At 35.7% G+C, this 23,759-nt stretch overlaps 2 protein-coding genes across 10 annotated transcripts; one reads left to right on the plus strand and one right to left on the minus strand.

Annotated features, from left to right (window-relative positions):
* Positions 1 to 5,231: 5,231 nt before the first annotated feature.
* LOC113309158 (60S ribosomal protein L23A-like) lies at positions 5,232 to 6,679 on the minus strand. The gene is made up of 3 exons (XM_026557571.1): positions 6,618 to 6,679; positions 6,253 to 6,427; positions 5,232 to 5,545 (listed from the first exon to the last, which is right to left on the minus strand). Exons 2-3 carry the CDS (start codon positions 6,293 to 6,295, stop codon positions 5,232 to 5,234), a joined length of 357 nt encoding a protein of 118 aa, XP_026413356.1. The 5' UTR covers positions 6,296 to 6,427; positions 6,618 to 6,679.
* Positions 6,680 to 7,544: 865 nt separating this feature from the next.
* Positions 7,545 to 13,542, plus strand: LOC113308248 (protein BCCIP homolog). Of its 9 annotated transcripts, none has more exons than XM_026556730.1 (12): positions 7,545 to 7,703; positions 8,070 to 8,125; positions 8,359 to 8,386; positions 8,759 to 8,832; positions 11,425 to 11,608; positions 11,795 to 11,907; positions 11,986 to 12,219; positions 12,324 to 12,533; positions 12,640 to 12,690; positions 12,822 to 12,914; positions 13,005 to 13,055; positions 13,166 to 13,542. In XM_026556730.1, the coding sequence occupies exons 5-12, from the start codon at positions 11,461 to 11,463 to the stop codon at positions 13,262 to 13,264; spliced, it is 999 nt and encodes a 332-aa protein (XP_026412515.1). In that variant the 5' UTR covers positions 7,545 to 7,703; positions 8,070 to 8,125; positions 8,359 to 8,386; positions 8,759 to 8,832; positions 11,425 to 11,460; the 3' UTR covers positions 13,265 to 13,542. The 9 variants fall into 9 exon arrangements, with proteins under 9 accessions (XP_026412515.1, XP_026412513.1, XP_026412514.1 ...); XM_026556728.1 differs by having other exon boundaries at positions 7,545 to 7,699; XM_026556729.1 differs by having other exon boundaries at positions 8,070 to 8,386.
* Positions 13,543 to 23,759: the final 10,217 nt, after the last annotated feature.

Below are 23,759 nucleotides of genomic sequence, written 5' to 3' on the forward strand. Positions count from 1 at the left end.
TCTCGAGCAAATCTTAGAGAAGATAGTACTCAATACGATAGAACAACGCAAGATCAGAACACGCAATTACAGAGAAAATAGTTGGGGTCTGGCTTCACAATCCCAATGAAGTCTGTAGGTCGTTAACCTACAGGATTTCGTGAAAAAACTAAGGTTAAAGGAGAATCGACTCTAGCTTATGCAACTACTATCAAACAGGAGGTGTGGGGATTAGGTTTCCCAGTTGCTAGAGTTCTCCAAATCAGGGTTTGCAATCTAAGTTACCTTGGTAACAAAGCATTCAATATTCACCGTTAGATGAAAACCTGATTAGATTCAAGCTAATATCTTTCAACCGTTAGATCAAACTTATCTTGTCATACACAAATGAAATGTACCTTCATTTAGGTTTAAGTAACCGTACCTAAACGTGTATAACATGTTGGCTCAATAGTAGTTAACCGAGGTTAGCTGTATGAACACTATCATATCAACCTTATTCATCTTAACCACAACTAGTTTAAATGACTCAAATGAAACTAGTTAAAGAGTTGTTCAATTGCTATATTCTCATAGAAGTATATAAGAACACAATTGAAGCAAAATCAGTTTGATTCACTCGAATCAATTCATGAACATTATAGCCACGGTTTGCAAAGAATGCATTCCTTAATATATAAATGTATTAGTTCATGAGCCAACCGATTTTAGAACTTTAACCACTCAAGCATGCATACAGGTACGCATACCTAAGTAGCCGGTCTGGGTTTGGGTTCGCCAGTATGCGAACGGGTACGCCTACCTTAGTACACTTCCAAAACCCAGCAGAAATTCCCGGACCTATGCCTTAAGCAAGTATGCGTACCGGTATGTGTACTTGGTACACGAAATTTCACAGCTACAAGTACGCATACGGGTATGCAAACTCTAGTTCTGGTCATGGTTCACATACATGCAAGAATGCACACTATATTTATAATCCAATAGTTCTAAACTATATTTCAATCATTGAAACTTTCTTAGAGGATGAAAATAGCCGTTTTCACACACTATTAGCATCAAAGCAATTTTCAAGTTATTGAAAAAATCATAATGAAACATTCCAAGTCTACACCAAATGATTGTATCACGCAAACCATGTAAGATGAACTTAGTTGAAGCGAAAGCTTACCAACACATATTTCGAGAAATATGTAAGCGAGTTAAACTCAGCTCGAAATCTCAAATGTGCATAATCGAAAATTATATATTAATACGACTTTTGTCTCAATATAGGAGATAGAGTAGAAATAGACTTTCCAAGTGATAGATGAGTTTTAGTCTCCACGTACCTTTTGTTGATGAAGTTCCACAAGCTCTCCTTAGTAGTTCTTCGTCTTCAATTGATGAACGCCGTGAAGTCTAATGCTTAACTACACAATCTATCCTAGTCCGAGACATCAATATAAGTAAACTAGAAATCAAGACTTATAGTTTTGATCACTAACATTGACAAACATGCTTGAGATAGCAACGCTTGCGAGTTCGATCGAGCAGTGCTCTAACATAGAGTAATTGGTGAAATATATGTAGAAGTAGGTGTAAGTAACTTGAAGAAGTACACGAACATATATATAGGAACCAGCAGGGGGGAAATAGCCGTTGCAAAATAATTACTGGTCTATAATCATAATTTTGCCAGCGATATTATGTATATCGCGCAATGGGTTTGATGACGCCAGCGATATTCTGAATATCGCCAACGTTTTGGATAATAACAGTCGATAGAAACTCTGTCACACGATGATTTTCCCATAGTGGTACAACTCATTTGTCATACCACCTGCTATGCCAAATGCATTTTTTTTAACCTTGGGCATATGAATAGGCCTTAGAGGAGATACTCCCAAAACAACTGTAACCGTTAGCAAAAATGTGGATTAATTATTCAGTCGTCAGTCAATCATAGAATGAAGGATAAGGATGGCTTACCAAGAAATCATTGTAGCTCACTCAACTTAAGCACATCCTAGGCTTTTCTGGCAGTCCAGTATTACCTTTCCTACTCAACCAGGTATACTCATGTTGCTTTAAGGCTGCTCACGGAATGGCTAGGCAGCTCAGAAAAATAAAAGTTTTTGTTAAAGTAACTGACTCTGTTATTTAACCCGGCGTCTTTAGGGACGAGCCCGAAAGAATTAGGGGCGACACATAAAGACAAAATTAGTTGAAAAATACTTATATGTCCTTCATAATCGGTAGTTTAGTATTTTTTTATCTACCGATTGTGATCATGTATTTTTTTTATCTACCACATTCGGCAGATAAATAACATCACGAAACAACCGATCATGGTAGGATTTTGGCAAAATCTCATTTTGGGGCTACTCTATATTCGGTAGTTATATGAACTATCTTGACTACCGATTATGGTAGGATTTTGACAAAATCTCATTTTGGGGCTACTCTTTATTCGGTAGATATATGAACTATCTTGACTACCGATTATAGGCTCCACCAAAATTCAAAAAATAGAGAATTCTTGCAAAATCTCATTTTTGGGCGACTCTATATTCGGGAGTTAAATAACCTAAATTCACTACCGATTATGGTACCATTTTTGCCAAAGGTCTATTGTATAATCAGGAGTCAAGATAACTTTATTTACTACCGATTATAGGCTCCACCAATATTCATTAAATAGAGAATTTTTGCAAAATCTCATTTTGGGGCGACTCTATATTCGTGAGTTAAATAGCCTAAATTCACTACCGATTATGGTACCATTTTTGCCAAAGGTCTATTATATAATCGGGAGTCAAGATAACTTTATTTACTACCGATTATAGGCTCCACCAAAATTCAAAAATTTTAATCGGGAGTCAAGATAATTTTATTTACTACCGATTATAGGCTCCACCAAAATTCAAAAGATAGAGGATTTTTGGAAAATCTCATTTTGGGGCGACTCTATATTCGGGAGTTAATAACCTAAATTCACTACCGATTATGGTGCCATTTTTGCCAAAAAGTCTACTTTAATCGGGAGTCAAGATAACTTTATTTACTACCGATTATAGGTTCCACCAAAATTCAAAAGATAGAGGATTTTATTTTGGGAATACTTTATATTCGGAAGTTATATAAACTAAATTGACTCCCCGATTTTGGATTAACTTCCGATTGTAAAATTATCTACCGATTGTGAAGGGTAGTTTGGCCTAAAAAAATGGGTGTGGCCCCTAATTTTTTTTGGGTCGCCCCTAAATATGCCAGGTTAATTAACTCAATTTCAATCAAAATTCACACTTGCACAGAGTTTTCGCTGCTGAAAAAAAATAAAGCAGACCAAGAACAGTATATTCGGATTGGGGAAATTAGGCTCAGGCCCAACCCATGGATAACCCATAATATGAGGCCCTTAATTAAAAAAAGTTTAAATCTAGGCCCCGAGTTTTTAAAAGACCTTGATACCCTTATGCATATTGTCAAGCCCATAATTAAATAAAATTTAAATCTAGGCCCAAAATTATTAAATCTAGGCCCGAAATTATTAAAATACAGTGCGAAGGTGTAAACAGAAGTTACACATGCATATGGCATGTGTAACCAGAAGTTACACATCCTTATGATATGTGTAATGCAAAGTTACACTTGTATATATATGCAAATAAATAGACAGCAGAAAAAAAACACAAAAAAAAAGTTATTACTTTAATATTCATTTACAATAATTTCTTAGCATGTGTAACTAGAAGTTACACACGCATCTGTTTAGTGTAATTGAGAGTTACATATGTGTCTATCTAGTGTAACTGAGAGTTACACATGCATCTGACTTGTGTATTCAGCGTCAACTCCAGTTCCAGCGAGACCATTACCACGTTTAAGCAATTAGCTTTTATGAAGTTATCTAAAACCTGAAATATAACAACAAGCAATCAGTATTTATACGATTAAAATGAACAGTACATAAAACAATGTATATTTCAGTTTCACAAGCATCTGACTAGTGTAGCTAGCGGTTACACATGCATCTGAATTGTGTAACTGAGAGTTACACATGCATATAACATGTGTAACTAGGAGATACACATTCATCTGGCTAGTGTAGCTAGCAGTTACACATGCATATGACTAGTGTAACTAGGAGTTACACATACATATTGATATGTGTACCCAAAATCAGTATGTGTAAGTAAAAGTTACACATCTAATTAACATGTGTAACTTGCAGATACACATGCATCTGAATTATGTAACTAGGAGTTACACATGCATCTGACTTAGATATGTCAACATAAAATCAGCAAATCCATCTCTAAATGAATAACACTAGCAAAAACGAGAGGTGACTATCAAGCAATTACCAGTCATAAAATAATACAGTTAACCTTGCAAGTGAATGAGAAGCTCTTAATTAAGATATCACTGCTTCAGCAGAAAGACGTTGTTAGCACTGTATTAACAGAAAGACGTTTTACAGCGCTAGTCTAGATGTACCTAAGCCATTTTCATATTATCGATGACGAAGGACATTTTAAGCAACAGAAAGTAAAGCTTCAGACAGTAATTATACTGGCAGAATAATACAAACACCTGGGAACCTTGTGCTAGCACATTAATATCGCAAAAAATGATCACACAACTGATTCAGCAGGGTATAGATATGAACCCAGGAAAACAAAATGCATGTGTAATCAGTAGTTACACATGTAAACAATAGTTACACATGCATATTAGCATAAGTTACACATACAATCATCATGTGTAACTAGAAATTACACATCTAATTATTATGTGTAACTATAAGTATAACCTGCATCTAATTAGTCTAATCTGCATCCACTACTACTCCCTACTACTAGGACTTGATGTTCTTTTCTCAATTTCATAAATATAACCACTATAACATATCCCATCAAATTAGCATGTGTAACTATAAGTTACATATGCATATCCCATCAAATTAGCATGTGTAACTATAAGTTACACATCTAATTTGCATGTGTAACTAGTAGATACACATTTATTTGGCTTGTGTACCTAGAAGTTACATATTTAATTAGCATGTGTAACTACTAGTTACACATCCATAGTCTGCCAATGCTAGTTAAACGTGCAAATTGTCATGCATATGGCTTGTGTGATGTGCAGTTAAACAGATGTATGAGTTAAGTGAAACCATTCCAGACCTATATCCATATACTACCTTTCAAGAAAAAGAAGTAGCTAGTCGTAAGTAATCAAGAAGGCTTACTTGATAACGGTGTTCACTTTATCTGTCTGGATGTTGTACATCTTCTTGAAAGCATCCTTGTTTTCTTCTTCTTGTTGTCTTCAATCTTCTTCATTGCGGACTCGGTGGTGAGTGGGTATTTCAGGATCTGGTAATGGTCCAGCTTGTTCCTTGGTAGTGCACTAATATATTGGTACTTGGGATTCCTTGCCTTCTGCAATGTCTTTGGCCTGTGAAATATGACTGATGTGCAGATATTCTTAGCCTTCTTCTTAATGGTTGATGCTCCAGCTTTGACAGCCTTGGAAGCTTTGTTAGCCAGCACCTTGGGGTCAGCCTTCTTAGTAACTACATGACAAGCAAATGATATCAGTACCATAGCAGCTAGAACACTTCTCATACAAATGAACAAAACAGGACATCCAAAAATCAAAAACCAATGGACACAGAATAGTCAAATCTATCTCATAACTGAATAAACTAGAGCAAGTATACAAAACTTAATAGTTCACCCTTACAGAGTTACAGACTCTACAAAAAGAAGGTAAAATTAAAAATGTTACAGTTAGATAAAAGTTTCATATTAGGTTACATATGCATATACCATCAAATTAACATGTGTAACTATAAGTCACACATCTAATTTGCATGTGTAACTAGTAGATACACATTCATTTAGCTTGTGTACCTAGAAGTTACACATTTGATTAGATGTGTAACTACTAGTTACACATATATAGTCTGCCAATGCTAGTTAAATGTGCAAACTGTCATGCATATGGCTTGTCTAATGTGCAGTTAAACAGATGTAATGTGCAGACCTATATCCATATACTACCTTTTGATATACATTCATTCAACGGAAAGCATTGACCCCTTTGATATACATTACAAAATCCATATACTACCTTTACAAGGATGCATAAGTCAACAGTAAAAACCAATCATTGACAGGGATGCTACCGTAGTAAATTTATCAGAACAAGTTAACCTTGATCACAAAAAAAACATAAACATTTAAAAAAGAAGAGAACCTTGTGAAATCAGCTAATTACCTGTCACCACTAGCACCAGTAGTAGAAACTTAAAATAGTTCATCCTTTATCTTCTCATCATCTCCTTCAATTCATCAATTCTGAAAAACACCACCACTGACTTCAAAATCCTCCTTCAAACCTGCTCCAATACCACCACCTCTACCACCACATCCTCCTCATACTCCTCCAGATTCTGCATCTCCACCATCAACACCACCATAGATTCGTTAACCAAACTCAACATATATAGTCAAGATAAGCAACATAAAAACACCAACAAGAGTCCACAACTAGCTCCATTAGAATTATGAGAGATCAGCGTTTTTATTAAATGGAGAATTTAACTAGTATTATCAACAAATCGGCAGAAACAAACAACAAACCTAAACATACCTAGATTCAAAACCTGTTGATTCAATAAAAATAATGTTCTTCTCCGATCTGAATAAAGTCAACGAAACAAAAATCAGAACCTTATCAAACTAAGAAAGTAGAACTACTAAATCAGGAAAACCTATTGAATTAAATAGAAAACCTTACCTGAAGTAGCTTCGAAACAACAAATTAGAGTCAATTTTATTTTCGGATCACATAACTAGGAATTTTAATTGAATTAAACAGGATTAGAAGGGAGAAACTTATCTTTCTCACTTTTTGTTGTTGAATCTTCAGATCTAATAGTTGATGACGAATTTCATTGTCTCTGCATCTCGATTTCGACTTATTCACAAACAAATGATGATCTACAAACATCATCAGTAGATACAGATACAGAAGTAGAGATTGATGTCATTTTTTCCTCTTCGTCGTACATCGGCATCCATAGATGACATAGATCGAAAACCACTAAATTCTTTTAGCAGAAGATAGAGTAGAACAAAAATCTCTATACATAATTGATTCTTTCTAAATCACAGATCGATTTGCTTGCAAATTGTTGATGTGAAATCAAATCAGAAGATTAGATCTTGTACAACCGAATAGATAAAACCCTAGAAAATGAATCTATGAGAGCAACTCTGGTTTTAGACGGAGAAAGAAAATGAAATAGAAAATGAAAGTATCTTCTGTTATTCCTCTTGTATAAATATTAAAGGGTAGCCTTGGTATTATTAAAATTCGTAATAATTAATTATGGGCCAGATCTGAAGAAAATTTGATTTTTTGGGCCTAATAATATCATTTTCTTAAAGTATGTAGTTGACAGTGGATGATCCATTTAGTGGGGCTTCTATATGTTTGAATCCATATAGTTGGGGGTTCTAGTATTTTTCACATTCGGATTTTCCGCGGGTGAGAAGACGATCGGTATCGGGACCCCACCCGTATCGACTCTCACTCTTAAACGTTTTACTAAACCTTTGAAAGTTAAAGTCTAAACAGCTTCTTTCTAAGCATTCTCAGTCTGGTTCTTCGTCTTTGAAACTTACATTATTTCAAAGCTTCATCTTTCAAAATTCCAATTGTGAGTAAGTTGTTGTCTGTATTTTTTTTTTCTTTTTTTTTTTGTGCAAACTAACCTTCAATTACTATACACGTTACCATGTACAGTTCTCTACCGAGGTTGTCATACAATGAGTATTACATAAACTCTTGGAATTGATGAATATTCGTTCTAGGTTATAGTTTATTTGACCAGATTTGAAACACTTAACATTTGTATACTATGCTTAATCACTGTTTGATATAATGCGTCAAAGAAGTGCCTAGAAATTGATTGTAGTTTTATGATTTTAAAGAGGTTTTGACAAGTGTTAATGTTAATATTCGGTTTTACAGTAATGAGTCCTCACACAATATTATAATTTCACTACCTGGCTTTTGTGTTTGTCTAGAGGGAGTTTAAGAAGTTGAAGGGCAGGTTGACTTTGGAAGGGAATTGCCTTTGGTGGTAACAACATTTCTTTGTTAAGTTGGGTTATGTAAATTTTACAATACAATATAAAAATGATATGCCTTTTGGTCAGAGGTTGTAACAACATTTCATTGTTAAGTTATTTCTGAGAGTTCACCTGATTACTTTTACACTTATGCCCAAATTTAATTTTGCGGGTCTGACATGCTCCGACAATTGTTTTATTCTCCTCTTCACTTACATGTTGGTTGCGCGTTTTATTGATCCAGTACCTGTGCCTGCACTTACCAATCCAAGGTATAACAAGTAACAACAATCTATTTCTGTTCTGTTTTCCGGAAAAGATCCGAGTGTTTCCAACTGATTAGCTGCTAGAATAGCAATATACCAATGACTAGTCTTTGGCGATGGATAATCTCAAAGTGCGAATGGCCATGACACCATGTCATGCATAACACATTAGGTTTCCATTAGAACTTACTGTTATATTCATCGACGATGCGCTCTTGAATCTGATTTCTTCAGCAGTAATCACCCATTAATAACATACAGCGAATAGATTTTTCAGTCATTATAAAGATGGCAAGTGTTGTACATATCCCTGCATATAATAACATTTTTGACTGTCTGGTCACTAATAGTTTTGTGGTGTCTGTTTTATGGATACAGTATCAAGGGACTCGGCAAAGCATTTGCATGGGAGTTTATTCTGTCTGTAGATTGTGTTGTTACTGTTCCCGCAGGTGCCAATTCAACCTTTTTTTTTTTTCTGTCCACCAATCAACTCATTTTTTTACTGTATGGTTTGATGAAAGAACACAACTTGATAGAGAAACATCGATGGATATGCATCTCCGATGTTTAGATGGAAGAACACAGCTATTGCATTTCCTTACATATAACAAATTTTATTTATTTTTTTCTTCGTCGGCCTCCCACTGGTGCAGTAGTCATCTAGTCCTAAAACTTTTTTCAGCACTACTGAGAACTTCAAAAACCTAATTATCTCAATACCCATCTCAGATCTGTAACTCTTGCAACTCCAAAATCAGATTTGATACCCACCTTTTCTACAAGTATCATCTAGCTTCCGCTAAATTACCTTTGGCTGCTATGAATGTTGTCGATTATCGATTAAAGTTTTTTTGCTTCTTGGTTAGTGTTCTTGCATCAAATCAAGTTTTCTACCAAGGTGATAAATCTCTCTCTCTCTCAACTGATTTCAAGTTTACAACAATATATATCAGATGTAAGTTATCTGGTTTACACCATTACATACTCTGATAACATCTTCAAACTCACCATCAAAGGGTCCCGAGGCAAGAACCATCTTTCATCAGAATCACCACTTTGTGAATATTGAAACTTGTTTACAGTTTTTTATTCCTTCGTTTACGATTCCAAATCTGGTAGAATATTTTGTTCCTAATTTATTTGATTGTTGGTGGACATTTAGTTACTGATGAAGATCTTGGTAGTTGTTCAAATATTTTCACAACCAGTAATGAAGATTTTGGTAGTTGTTCAAATATTTTCACAACCAGTAGTAATACATTATAATACCATCTGAAACAAACAAATCAACAAATGGAATTAGCAAGGGAAATCAACACTTGAATCTAGTGCTTTCAGTCCGCTGTGCATTATGTGTGGTACCATACAGGACAACAACATTTAGGAATTGGTACCCTGTTGAAATCACAATTTCAGCAGTTCAGGATTTTTACTAAAAGAAATTGTTCTGTAGAGGATTTTTATACCACTTAGTGCATAAATTCCTAGTTTTTGTTGCTCCTGTTCCAAAGAATTCACATTCGTTTGCACAAAGTGTTTGTCTAAAACCCATTTTTTCTAGCTCTCCCTCGAGTTGTTCTGTCTAACTGGTTGTGTAAAATGATGAGGAGAAGTGTTATAAGTTTGTATCTGTAGCTGAATTTAATAAGCATATTCACACAACACTGATTGTGTTAGATTTTTTAGTAGATTTAGGGCTTATGCAATGCAATAAGTACTGTATTGAGATAGTTTGTTGACAATAAGAGAACTTAGCTTTCCGATTTATTCAGGAATGGTTCCAGAAAGTTGATTTTTATAAAGTTGTAATCTATGTAAGTTGCTTGTATTACTTATAAGTAGGGACTGAACCGGTTAGACTGTTTGTGGATTATCAGTTATCTTAACTCAGTAAGAGACCTTAGCAAATTTTTCTTGAGGATATGGACCTGAAGGTTGATTTTGGTGAAGATATAAAGCGTTTGAGTTGCTCAAAATAGATAGACAAGTAGAAATTGGGCCAGAGAAATTATTTGTTGATAATTCCAAATTAGTAACAGACTGTAGCCTTCCAGGAATGATTTTCTGAAATATCTAGATTCTGGATTAGTCAATTTGCATGAAAGAAACAGGAATTGGACCACTGAGATTGTTTATGTACAATTGGAACTCAGGTTTTTCTATCGCTGTTTTTCTAGTTTTGGTTGAAATCTCACATGTCATGTACAACTTCTGTATACGTGTAATCATGCCTATCAGTGAATCCTATAAGCATCTTCTTCTATAAGGGAAAACTGTTGAAATGTCAGCCAAAATTTAGAGAAACTAGATGAAAAAGAAGAACCCGTATTATAGTATGTGATCATACACTTGTAATGTTTAATTTGATTTTGAAGCCTTCAGGCTATCTGGTGTTGACACTGGAAGAAAAACCCTCTCAAGTAGAGACGTTTAATTTGATTTTGAAGCCTAATAAATGGATTTTAGAGATGTTGTAGACATGGCTATGATTTTCTAGTTTGGGTTGTTGATTGAACACATTTGATCTGTTTTCTGTAATCCTATCATGGTGATATTAGTAGGTCAACAATAATGTTTGTCTATAAATTAGTCTTATTCATCTTTTTTCTGAGCTTAAAGATATATATTATGTTAGTTGCTGAGGATAAATTAAAATGTGTATGTAAGTTGTACCTGATCCAACATCTAGTTTCCGTTATTGTTAAGATTACCAAGCGTCTGACTATTCTCTACTTTTTGAATTTGACTGTTTACTCTTTGTTGAAAATTTTCATGGGAGCCTCATCAGTTGAATCATTTCTCATTTTTGACAAATGTGTATTCTTCTGATTTTGTTACAAAAAGATCGTTTTTGGTTTGCTGAAGCTGATGGGGTTTCCTAGAACATGATGTCTTGTATGCATTTGGTGTATGCTCTTAATCTTGGTATTATTAATCTTGCATCATCAGCTGTGTGCACAAGTATCCTTCTAAGGGTGACCATAAAACACCTAAAAGATTTTAGATTGTATCATCATAATGTTATCTGATCTTTGTATCAGGTCATTTTTGATTTGCAACCTAAAGAAAAGTAAGTTATGACCCGACGACCATCAAATCGCCGCCATAGGCCTTTAGCCTTCTCCTCATTTGCCCGTAATGCGAATTTGATGGCTTCCAAGCCCACCAAATTGAAGCAGCTCAGCTCTTCTAAGTCAGACGAGAAAGCTTCCGTCAATTCCCAAGGTATTGCAAAAATCACACTTTCTCCCTACGTTTGTATTTTCTTGTTATATGCCATCTCGGCTGCTGGGATGTTGCTATCATCTGCCAAAAGATTTGACTCAAATACCACTTGAAAATGTTCTATGTTTCTTCGAGTATCTTAGACATTCAGTAATGTATTTTTTTTGTCAAAATGTTAATTTCTAGATGACGAGATTGAAAAGGGTTGTATGAAAGGGAAGGGCGTGCTCTCTGAATCTTCCAGTGAAGAAGAAAGTGATAGTGAAGAAGAAAACGGTAGTGAAGAAGAAAATGATGGAGTAAGCAAAGCTCGAGTGGTAATTTTAGATTTTTAATTTTAATCTTCTCTTTCCTTACAAATCTGTTGATCTGGACAGGAAATCGTCCAACTAGACTTTGACTTCTTCAGCCCAAAACCTGAAGATTTCCATGGAGTGAAGGTTTTGCTGCATACTTACCTGGATGACCACCAGTGGGACTTGAGTGGTTTCGTAGACTTGATTCTGGGACAAACCACAGTAGGTACAGTGGTCAAAATAGAAGACGAGGACGACAAAAATGATGATTGTCTATACTCCATTGTCACTGCCCTAAACTTGGGTCGGTATAAGGCAAGCAAGTTCTTTGTTTTTTTTAACTGCATTGCTGCTGCTGTTGGAGAGTCATATTTACATGGGATACTGAGTTCTTGTTCTTTTTCCGTCCCTGATACCAGGATACCAAACCCATCAAGGAGCTCAAGAATTTTTTGCTTCGAGCATGTAAAGAAAAGGACATTGTAGGTGGCTTGAGAATGCTTTTGAATGAGCAAGCACAGGATGTAGGACTCTTGGTCATCAAGCATGTGAATAATTTCCCTCCTGAGCTTTTGCCTCCCCTTTATAATATACTCTTCAATGAAGTGGCACAGGCGGCTAAACATGAGGTTAGATCAGAATATCGTTTGGGATCTGCATGGATTTAAGATGGCTTCTTCTTTTTAATGCATGCGCCACCCAAACACTAAATTCTTTGCTCCATTTCTTCTGCAGCCAACTTATTTCAAATTTAAGGTTTATCTACTGATAACCAGAATTTACAAGGTATTTCTTTTCAACTCATTTACATGTATTTTCGTTTGACGAATACTATGGATTTATTCGTTTAAACATTAGCTTTAAGTAACTGCTCATCATTTACCTTCTTTCCTTTCTTCTTTTGATGCAAATTTTAGCTTAATAATGCCAACCAGCGGAAAGGTGCTTCAAAAAGTGATAGTGACGAACCAATAATATATGTATGGCCTGAGGATGAAGTTTTTCATAAGGTATCTACCTTTTATTTGGAAGTATTACAAACTGTAATCAGTTTTTTAGTTTATACATTTTATATAAAGAACTTTCCACATTCATTGCAGTTAAGCTCATGGACCTTCACCTTTCCTCTACGATCTCGGCCAACTGACGAGGTAAGCATTTAATCTTGTCACCATTTTCCTATTCCTTCCATTAAATTGTTTTATACCATGTCTGCCTGTATTTTTGTCAACAACAATTTATTTTTATTTTTTTTTTGCAGATGAAGAACTACAAACCCATGGGACTAGTCATGGCCCTAGAAGCAAAAAAAGTTCCGACTTTTCAGAAAGAGCTGCAATCTCTAATTAGTGAATCTTGAGGACATTAAAATCAATGGCGTAGCTGCATGTTCAATTCATCCTCATTCTGCTTGCTTAAATATCAGAAGTATGAGGATTCGTCCTATTTTTGTTTTTCAGCTCCTTGATCTTGGTCTTCTATGTTGGCCAATGGTGGTGAAAATCCTTGATCTTGGTCTTCTATGTTGGCCACTGGTGGTGAAAACAGATCCAGTTTTGTATGTTTAGTGCATGTCTATGATTTTGCTGGCTATTGTCATGCTAAATATCGAAGAATTTCAGTATTCAATATCTGGTAGCATTTAGTAAGAATGAGTTTAGAGTTACTTGCGGAGTTATTTAGATTTTTTTTTTTTTTTTTGTGTGTGTGTGCGGGCGTGCGTGTGCGTGTGTGTGTGAATAAGAATTTCATTGAAAAAAAAAGGTACGAATGGAGAGTCTGGATTATAGAGTTAGTTGAGTCATCTAATGTAGAGGGAAGGGTTCTTCTGCATATTAGATTTATCTACTGAAAGTTTTAGCTTAATACAATCTGGGGGACTCGAGTCCCAATCTAAGATAGAGATAAAAGTGTTTGCTTGCTTAGCTAATGCATCCGCAACAACATTCTCATACCTGCGTATAAAGTGGAAACCTAGAAAACTTGAGCATAAACTTGGTATCCAGACAACTTCATCCAACAGGCTTTTACTACGCCAGCATGATTCAGAATTGTTCCTGTTGAGATACAAAAATAGATTTTGGCAATCATCCTCTATGCTGAAGTGTTCAATTCCTTTGCCTTGCACCTAATAAGCTGCCTGGAGAATTCCTACAGCTCCCGCTTCTTTTGGATCTTCACTTGTTGATGGTCTTGCTCTGCCTCCTTCGAAGCTGCCTGCATCATCTCTTAAAATTAGAGTAAAACTAGATGGAGCTTGGGCTGAGTCCCAAGCTGCATCCACATTAATTTTAAACTTCTGGATTTCTGGTGCTGTCCAGGGTGTATTGGTTTTCTCTTTTAGGTATTTTAGGCTTTCTGATTGAAGGTTTCCTAGTCCAAAAGTGGATATGATTCTTAATCTCTATAGACAGTTGTTGATGAGTCTTTGAGGTTCCTTGGAAGGCTCTGTCACATCATTCCCTCCAAATAAACCACATTTTAGTTAGTAGAAGTTTTGTTGATATTTCTGAGTTTTGTTTTGAAACCAAGATTTATTTGCATTCTTATAAGATCACATCATGTTTCCCATACAACTTTAGCATATATACAATGACGGAGAAGGTGTTCTGTTGTTTTAATATCCTCACCACACATTGTGCAAGAGGGATTGATGTCTTTTATACTTTTCCTACTAATTTTGCATTGGTTGAGATAGCATTTTGGATACATTTCTAGAAGAAGAGTTTGATCCTAGGTGATACATCTAGTTTCCATAAAAAATTCCAAAAAGAGTCAGGGAAAGATAAACTAACAATCTCAATTCCTGTTTCGTTAAGTTTGTGGTACATAGATTTAACCGTATATGAAAAGACGAGGGTACCCAAATATACCTCAATCTAAAACTTCTCCACCTATAAGTCCTTTCTCCGAAAGTGATTGTCTATAGACCGAGTCGAGACAATACAACTAATCGGTTCACATTTCGTGTGATCGTCTATGGATACGAGATCGAGACAATACGACAACAAGATAACTTGTGTAATTGACTATGGATACAAGATCGTGACAATACAACGACGAAGTATGTTTACTTGACAAAAGGTTCGGACTTAACCAAACACAATAGGATTGCTATGAAGTAAATAGGAATTAACGTTTGTTTATTTTACTTCTAATTATAATAAAAACAATTATAATTGCGGAAATAGAAAAGTAAAAGACATAGCAAGATTTTGTTAACGAGGAAACCGCAAGCAGGAAAAACCCTGGGACCTTGTCCAGAATTGAATACTCTCAGGATTAAGCCGCTATACAAAATCAAACCAACTTCGTATAGTTGAGACCAAGCAACTAAACCTATAGTTCACCTAGTTCTGTCTGTATCCCTGCGCCTCCGACTTGCAATAAGTCACGCACTTGGAACAATTCCTTTGGTTCGTATTCCAAACAGTAAAGGAACAACAAATCTGTTCGGTAACAACCCTTTTCAACCGAGTGATATGAGTTCGACAAAAGGCTCTTCCGTTTATCACAATAAACTCATTTATCAGGTCCTTAGATCTATCCAATAACAACTACCAAAGTAATTGTCAAGATTTTGCAATCAATACTTTTAAACACAAAGAATTGTATTGATGCCTATCTACTCAACTAATCAATCCAATCTATCACAAGGATAAACTGATTATAGTTGGATTCTCTTTACCCGAAACAAGTATTGTGCACACCAAAGATTATGAACCCAAATCACAAATCTTCTTCGTCTTCAAATCTTCTTAAATCTTCTATAAACACCTGCACACAATCAACTTGAATCTCTTGTGATCAATCACACACAGAATGGAGTCTGTTAACAATGGATTATTACAAGACGTCTTTAAATCTACAAACAGTCTAAAGATCCCCGTCGAAACTTCAGTCTAGTTTGAGTGAATCTTATATCAGAAGAGAAGATTCTCAAGTATAAACAAACTAGGTGGAATCAAAGTTCAACAACCTTTAGTCAATCAAATCAATCGAAAACTAATAAAAAATCGCAATTATCTAGTTTCCCACCAACGGTACTGATATAGCTTCTCAATCCCAAATAAGTCTTTAAACCGAGCGGTCGTAAGAGATTTCGCCTAATTAGGTTAATTTCCTCTCCGAATAGGCGGCTCCACCAGTAACAACACAACTAGGTAGTTTTGCTGGCTATGAGGATTAGTTTGCTCGAAATGCAGACTTCAATATTTATAGACCAAGGAAGTTTGGACACCAAGGAATTCCCAAAACCGAAAATATTCTCAAGATATGCAATATATTTCTAAATTCGGTTTCCATAATTCCTGGAAATGTTTTGTCCAAATATTGACCCAAATCTCTTAAAAAATCTCCAACTAGTAAATGCACATTACTAATTTTTATTTTCCAAATATAAAATTAAAAACCTTAATTAAAAGATTCTCAATATATTTTCGATCCGGGATTCTCCTTTAGCTATTAAGGAATATCTTTGAACAATAAAAGATAAGCGTTACTGCACATGTTCAAAGTATGTCGACATCTTTACTTTGTAAGTCCTCTTTCATACTTACAATCTTGGAAACAATTTGCCTCACTTCCAAACAAGTTTAGAATTGGTTCATCTGACTTCCAAGAACTATGTGATTGATTATCCTATCAAATCACCAAACATGGGTTTCATGGTTCTACCAAAACAAGTTTCGGTTCTGCCTCCATGTGGGTACTAGAATTAGTCACGCTAGTTACCAAAACTTGGTTGACTAGGTACTAGGATCGGTTCCAACATATATATCGTATCTAACTTGTATTTGTTGCGCATGTCCATAAGATCAGTTCCCAATATCTAAAAACGTGTTGCACATGTTCATAGGATCGGTTCCCAATAACTAGAAACTTGTTGCACCTCTTACAAGGATCGATTCCCCTTTTGTGATCAGTTGCACCTCTTACTAGGATCGGTTCCCCTTTGCCTAGAGTTGGTCATACCAATTAAAACAAATCGATCATACCATCTTAGGGGATTACTTAAGATCAGTTTCACTAATAAAAGTCATACCAATACAAAAGTCAGGCCTTGTGAATAGTTTTACCAAGAACATAAGCAAGTCACGAGTGGTTATACTAAACACACATATTGGTAATTCAAAAGATATGCAATGAATAACAATACCAATAAGCCTAGCGATTTCCCTTTCGGTTCATAAAACAAGTTCATGAATTTACTTCCTTTAAACGAATGTAAAACATTGTTTCCTAGGATGAAATCTTCACCTTATACCCATACATAATCACAATAGCATTCAAACGATTATGTCGATGTCTTATATACGAAGTTCAAAAGATAAGCGTTATACTTCGTATTGTATTCCTTAATACTACGTCTAACTAGAGTATAGTCATTCGTAGCTTCGCAGTTTTGTTTTCAATATGCATGACTTGAAAGATACGTTAGGGAATGAAACAGTTCAAGTAAAATATTACTAACCTCAAGTGGAAGGATGATGTTGTCGTTGTAGCTCCTTACTTCTTCACATTCTTCAAGTCTTCACGTAATACTTTTAATGTCTCATATCCTAAAACTTTCAACCTAACCTATACGAAGTTGACTCTAATATATAATCAAGCGACTCTTTAATGAGTTTTGATTCACTAATATATGACAACCAAACTTGACATACCAACGCTTGGTGGGTTCAACCGAGCTATGCTCTAACAATCTCCCCCTTTGTCAATTTTAGTGACAAAATTCTTACATCATATGGATAAACAAATTACAAGAATTCATTACACATACGCTTGATTCCCAAATTCAACAACACAATAACATGTATACATTCAATCCATAAATGCCGATGTTGACATTATAATAACAAAGCTAATACTCCTCCTAAAGGTAAAATAGGTAGATTTTCAATCCACACGTCTTTTTTATTTCCATCATCTCTTGGGCTCCTCATTGATGACATCGCCAATGTTGAACTGAGTACTGCTTGTTGATCAAACGCCTGTTCCCATGGGTATCTTCTCGGTTCTCGTCTTTTACTGGCCTCGTTCTTTCGAGTAATGCTGAAGCGGTGGTGGCTGATCACTTGGTCGCTTCGTGCAACTCCGAGAAAGTTTGGAAGCGTAAATTTTCAAGTAAGGCACGATAGACAGGGATCATACTGTTAATACACAACTCCACCAGTTGTTTCTCTGTTATATTTGGGTCGTGGCAGTCCAGGGCTTGAACTCTGAATCTCTTGACGTAGTCATCGCAATGCTCGTTGTTGCGCTGAAACATCCTTCCCAGATACGAAAGTATGATTTGTTCGGAGACGAATAAATACTTCTGATAAAAGGAACCGACCATCTCGGACTAGTTGGAGATAATATTCGGGGCGAGATTATTATACCAGGTGTAAGCCCTCATGGAGAGCGACTTGAAAAATTCCTTGAGTCGTAGTACTCGATGATATTCATGCACTCCCAAATATTCTAGGAATCGAGAGATGTGTTCCCGGGCGTTACCTGTGTCATCATAGAGGGAAAATATATGAGATATGTATCCTCTTGGTATAGGGGCCCTCTCGACATCTTCCTTGTAAGGCGGATGGTGATGGTGAAATAGTGACGATTCTACCTTTCCACAGTTTTGTAGGAGTTTCTCCAAATCTAGTCGGGTAATGAAATTCGTCTGTTGCTCGTTCTCTGGTATAATGAAACGGATATCGTCATCCTATTGAGGCTGCTCCCTTGAAGTGTTGTCCCGAGCGGATGATCCGGGAATGTTCTGAGCTTGCTGTACTTGAGATTGGTGTTGTTCTGGAGTTAACCGTCTAAATAGTCGTCATTTTCACTTTCGCCTTGGCTAAGTTGTCTTGTCTCTACACCCTATCCGCAATGCTTGGGAGCGTTTCTCTGTTTCTGACATCTTCAGTGTTGACAACATCTTTTGCACCATCAATAAGACGAGTAATATTATTTTCTGGGGTGATAATCTAGGCACCGGATATCATATGGCTGAAGAACTGACTTTCAGATGGTTGGAGAATCTGATTTCGTGACCAAGAGGATGATCTCCACATGTGGTCGCCAATTGTTAATACCTAAAAATTACTTCTAGGCAAAACAAATGCACCACTGTAGTACTTTCTTTTTAGGTTCGAAAACCAAAATCAAACAAGACAAGCCTAAAACACGAGAATAGCCATTCTGTCCTGCTTCAGACACGAGGAGAGGAAGATGAGTTGATCTTGAAGGAGGGAATGAGAAAAGTTAGAGAAATTGCAGTAGTATTGAAATGTGTATTGGGTATTGAACCATGAAGAATAACAGAAATTTTGGATACAGTAAGCTTGTTCTATTTTCTGAAAGGGGTAAATAGCCTATTTATAATAGTTTGGAATACACATTGTTTTTCTCGTAAGTAGTGGAGGAAGTGAGGTTGTGGAGAGATGGAGAACATGAAGATGATGGAGGTAAGGTGAGATATTTTAGGAAGTTTCTGGAATTCCCTTTTTACTGTGTCCATTATCTCTCTAACTGCTTATAACTGTCATCACTACTTGTAACTTTTCATATGGGGTGTTGCCACGCCGTATGTTGCGGTAAACCACAATACCAATACCCCATGAAGCATCCTCCCATGTGACGTATTTTGATGTTTCATAGGTATTTTGGAAGAGTCATGGACTTCATTTTGTTTTAGGTCAAATCATATCCATTGATATGTCGTATGTATCATAGGCATGTTTGATCATGTTTTGTGGAGTTGTTGTGAAAACAACTTGGCCACGGCCAGCTAAGGTGTCGTGGGATGCTCATAGCCTGTCGAGGATCTAGAATATATCTTGGCACGTTAACAGTTGGTTATGATACTATAAATTAGCCTGACATGCTAATGGCGTAAAAATAGCATAGCATGTTTACACTTCCCCACTACAACTAAGGTAGAAAAAGATATGCCAGGCCATAATCTTTACATGATATGTTGGAGCGTTAAATAATCGCTTGGCACGTGACATGATATGTTCGTGGCCTATACGTGGCGTTAAAATAACAAGTGGCATTGAGACCTATAGTAGCGCTAGGATTTTGCATGCCATATCCTATGGTGGCGTTAAGATTAGCTTAACAGGCTGAAATCCAAAAGATGACCTAATATTCTTGGCCTTAGAAGACACAATTGAAATTAGATCTCGTTGTGGATATTAGCGTATGATGGCATGACGTATCCTAATATGGCGTTAGGATTTGGAAAGCCATGGCCTAAAATAGCGGTACCTTGTCAAGTTGCGCTTTTATAGTGGCTTAGCACGTTATGTCTTAGATACGACAACTGAGAGAGAAATGGTGGGGCCATAACTTGGCCATGAGCTAAATAATCCAAGCCAAAATGTAGTAAAATATTGTGTCATATCTTGGACCTAAGGTGGCGTGCGACACGTTGTAGATCTAAGGTGGTGCTAAGAACGAGCTTAGAAAACTGCAACCTTAAAAGTGGCATAACATGCCCAAGGCTTCCCACGGTGATTGAGAACAAAATAATCGGATCTTATCTTATCCATAGACGTTTATGGCACATGTACGACATTGTAGCATGTTAGCATTGAAAAGAAGAGGGTACCCATATACATCACAATCTTTTATTTATCAACTTATAAGTCCTTTACCGAATCGAGACAATACAAAAGATTATGTTCCCACTTCGTGTGATCGTCTATGTATACGAGATCGAGACAATATAATAATAGGATCACTTGTGTGATTGAATATGGATACAAAATCGAGACGATACGACAACAAAGTGTGCACTAGGTATGGTATAAAGCCGAAACTCTGTTGGATCAATACCAAGTGTTACAGAATTAACATACGTATGTAATTTACTTATTTATAATAACAATTATAATGCGGTAAACAAAGTAAATGACACAACAAGATTTTGTTAATGAGGAAACCGCAAATGCAGAAAAATCCCAGGATCTTGTCCAGTTTTGAGTACTCTCAGAATTAAGCCGCTATACAAAATCTAATACCAATTTCGTATAATTGAGACCAAGCATACTAACCCTAGATACTTAGTTTCGTCAGTATCGTGCGCCTTCGACTTCTAGAGTCACGCACGTGAATAGCAAGTCCTTTGGATCGTATTCCAAAAAACTAAGGAAGAATATTTTTGGTGACCACTCTATTCAATCTTGCTAGAAGATATTAATGAGTCGTTGACAAAGGTTCTTCTGTTTAATCTAATAAACTCCTTTGTCTGGTTAGATCAATTTATCCTTTGATTTTCCGAAGTAATCAAATTATATATTTGCAATCAATCAATATAGATCTCAAAAGAGAAACTATAAATCGATGCCGAACTCACACAACCAATCAATCAAATCTATCAAAGATAAACCGATTCTAGTTGGATCCCAGCCGTTCAAGGTTTGTGCACACAATTCACATGATACAAAAACTAATAAGAAAAACTTCGTCGTCTTCAAATATTCGTTTGTCTTCAATAACCTGCACAACATCACTTGAAACATCTTTTGATCAATCATGCACATAATGGAGTCTGTTAACAATGGATTATCACAAGATGTCTTTAGATACGAAAATGGTTATAAATATCCCGTCAACACTTTGATCTAGTTTGAGTGAATCTTATATCAGAAGAGAAGATTCCCAAGAATAAAAAAACTAGGTGCAATCAAAGTTTCAAAAACCGTTAGCCAATCAAATCAATAATCTGAAACTACAATAACAATGCAATTATCTAGTTTCCCACCAACGGTACTCGTAGAGCTTCTTGATCCCATAAAAGTCTTTTAACGAGCGGTCGTAAGAGATTTCACCTAATTAAGATACTTTCCTCTCCAGATAGACGGCTCCACCAGAAACAACAAAAATGAAGTTTTCCTAGCTCTTAGGATAGTTTGCAAGAAATGCAAACTCAAGTATTTATACACCAAGGTTGTTGGACAACATGGAAATTCCAAAACCGGAAATATTCTCAAGATATTACCATTAAATTACCTAATTTCAGTTTCCTATTTCCACTTAAATGTGAAACCATTTTTTCCGAAAAGTCTCATAGAAAACTTCTATTATTAGTCTAGCACATTAACTAAAAATATTTTCCAGAGGATATGCTTTAATTGCTAGTCATTCAAACATATATGATGAAAATCATAATTAAATGTTTTTCACTTTTTCGGACATGGGATCGCTTTGAGTATCAAGAAATATTTTTGAAAAATAATGATAAGAGTTATGTACATGATCAAATAATGTCGACATCTAGAAGTTTCTTAGTAAACCCTAATTCCAAGCTTCACACAAAACATACAGAGATATGTGTATTCGAAACTCGATTTTACATCTTGGGATCGTTTGTATACCAACCTCACAATGTAAGTTGTGATCGGTTATAACATGTTTCCCAAACCAGGTTGTGACCGGTTACATCTTGCTTCCCGTAGGTATCTTGTGATCGGTTACACCTTACTTCATGAGTTAGCTTGTAATCGGTTACACCTTGCTTCCCAAAGGTAGCTTGTGATCGATTACAACTAACTTCCCAATTCATATTGTGACCGGTTATGCCTTGGATCCCAAAGTAACTTGTGACCGGTTACAACTTGCATTCAAATATAGATTGTGATCAATTTTACCTTGATTTTTCAATGTAGCTCATGACTGATTACAACTAGCTATATTATATAGGCTATGACCGGTTATACCATAAATCTCAACAAGTTAAGATAGGTCCTACCTTGTCATCTTATATTGGTCATTCAAAAGATATTCAATAAAGAACTTGATCAATCATGATTTTCTTTCAATTATGAAACAAGTTCATATATGTACTTCCTTTAAACAAATGTTATAAAACATTGTTTCCTAGGGTAAAATCATTCCTATATAATGCACACATAATCAAACAACTATATACAATAGATTATGTCGATGTCATATTTACGAAGTTCAAAAGATCGGCATTATACTTCGTATTTCAATAGATTCCTTGACACTTTGATCATAATGTTATGACCAAGTCTAACCACTAGAGTATTATATATAATCTGACTTAAAAGATACATTAGGAATGAAAACAAAATCAAGTCAATATTATTAACCTCAAGAAGAAGAATGATGTCGTCGTTGTATTCACTACTTCTTCACATTAATTAGGTCTTCAGAGTAATACTTGTACGTATCAACATTCCTATACTTTCTAGTCTAACCTAAAAGAAGATGACTCTAGTATTTAATCAAGCGACCTAGATGAGTTTTGATACTAAAATATGACAACCAAAATTTACATACCAACGCTTGGTAGGTTCAACCGAGCTATATATCTAACAATCTCCCCCTTTGTGAATTTTAGTGACAAAACTCTTATTACATATGGAGCTAAACAAATTACAAAATAACTCATTCTTCATACGCTTGGTTCCAAGTTTCAACAGCACAAGAACCTGCATATATTCAATGAATAAATGCCGATGTTGACATTTGAATAACAAAAGCTTTTACTCCCCCTAAAGTCAAGCTAGGTAAATATTCAATCCGAACATATTTATTATTCCCCTTTTGTAGTCAGAAATACTACACAACAGTATGATATGTTTCTCCCCCTTAGTCTATGCTTTACTGTTTCGTTAGATATAACGTTTAAGCACAATTGTTCTTTCCTAGTTATTAAAAATCACTTGCTTACTCCATCTATTTCTCCCCCTTTTTGTCACAAAAATGACAAAGGTTCGAGAAAATAAATAAAGGACAAACCAAAAGGATCTTACAAATCTATAAGACTTGTAGAACCTATAAGAGTTAAGCACCAAGGTTTCACATACCACTTTAGATAACCAATATTAAAAGCTAAACTA

This window comes from Papaver somniferum, chromosome 9 (genome assembly GCF_003573695.1).
Source record: "Papaver somniferum cultivar HN1 chromosome 9, ASM357369v1, whole genome shotgun sequence".
In the NCBI taxonomy this organism is placed as follows: Eukaryota; Viridiplantae; Streptophyta; class Magnoliopsida; order Ranunculales; family Papaveraceae; genus Papaver; species Papaver somniferum.

Coding starts and splice junctions, on each gene's coding strand:
- LOC113308248 (XM_026556729.1), top strand. CDS start 11,461: ATGACCCGACGACCATCAAATCGCCGCCATAGGCCTTTAGCCTTCTCC. Junction 12,691..12,821: donor TGATAACCAGAATTTACAAG/GTATTTCTTTTC, acceptor TGCAAATTTTAG/CTTAATAATGCCAACCAGCG. Junction 12,915..13,004: donor AGGATGAAGTTTTTCATAAG/GTATCTACCTTT, acceptor CATTCATTGCAG/TTAAGCTCATGGACCTTCAC.
- LOC113309158 (XM_026557571.1), bottom strand. CDS start 6,295: ATGAACTATTTTAAGTTTCTACTACTGGTGCTAGTGGTGACAG. Junction 5,546..6,252: donor ACTGGTGCTAGTGGTGACAG/GTAATTAGCTGA, acceptor CTTGTCATGTAG/TTACTAAGAAGGCTGACCCC.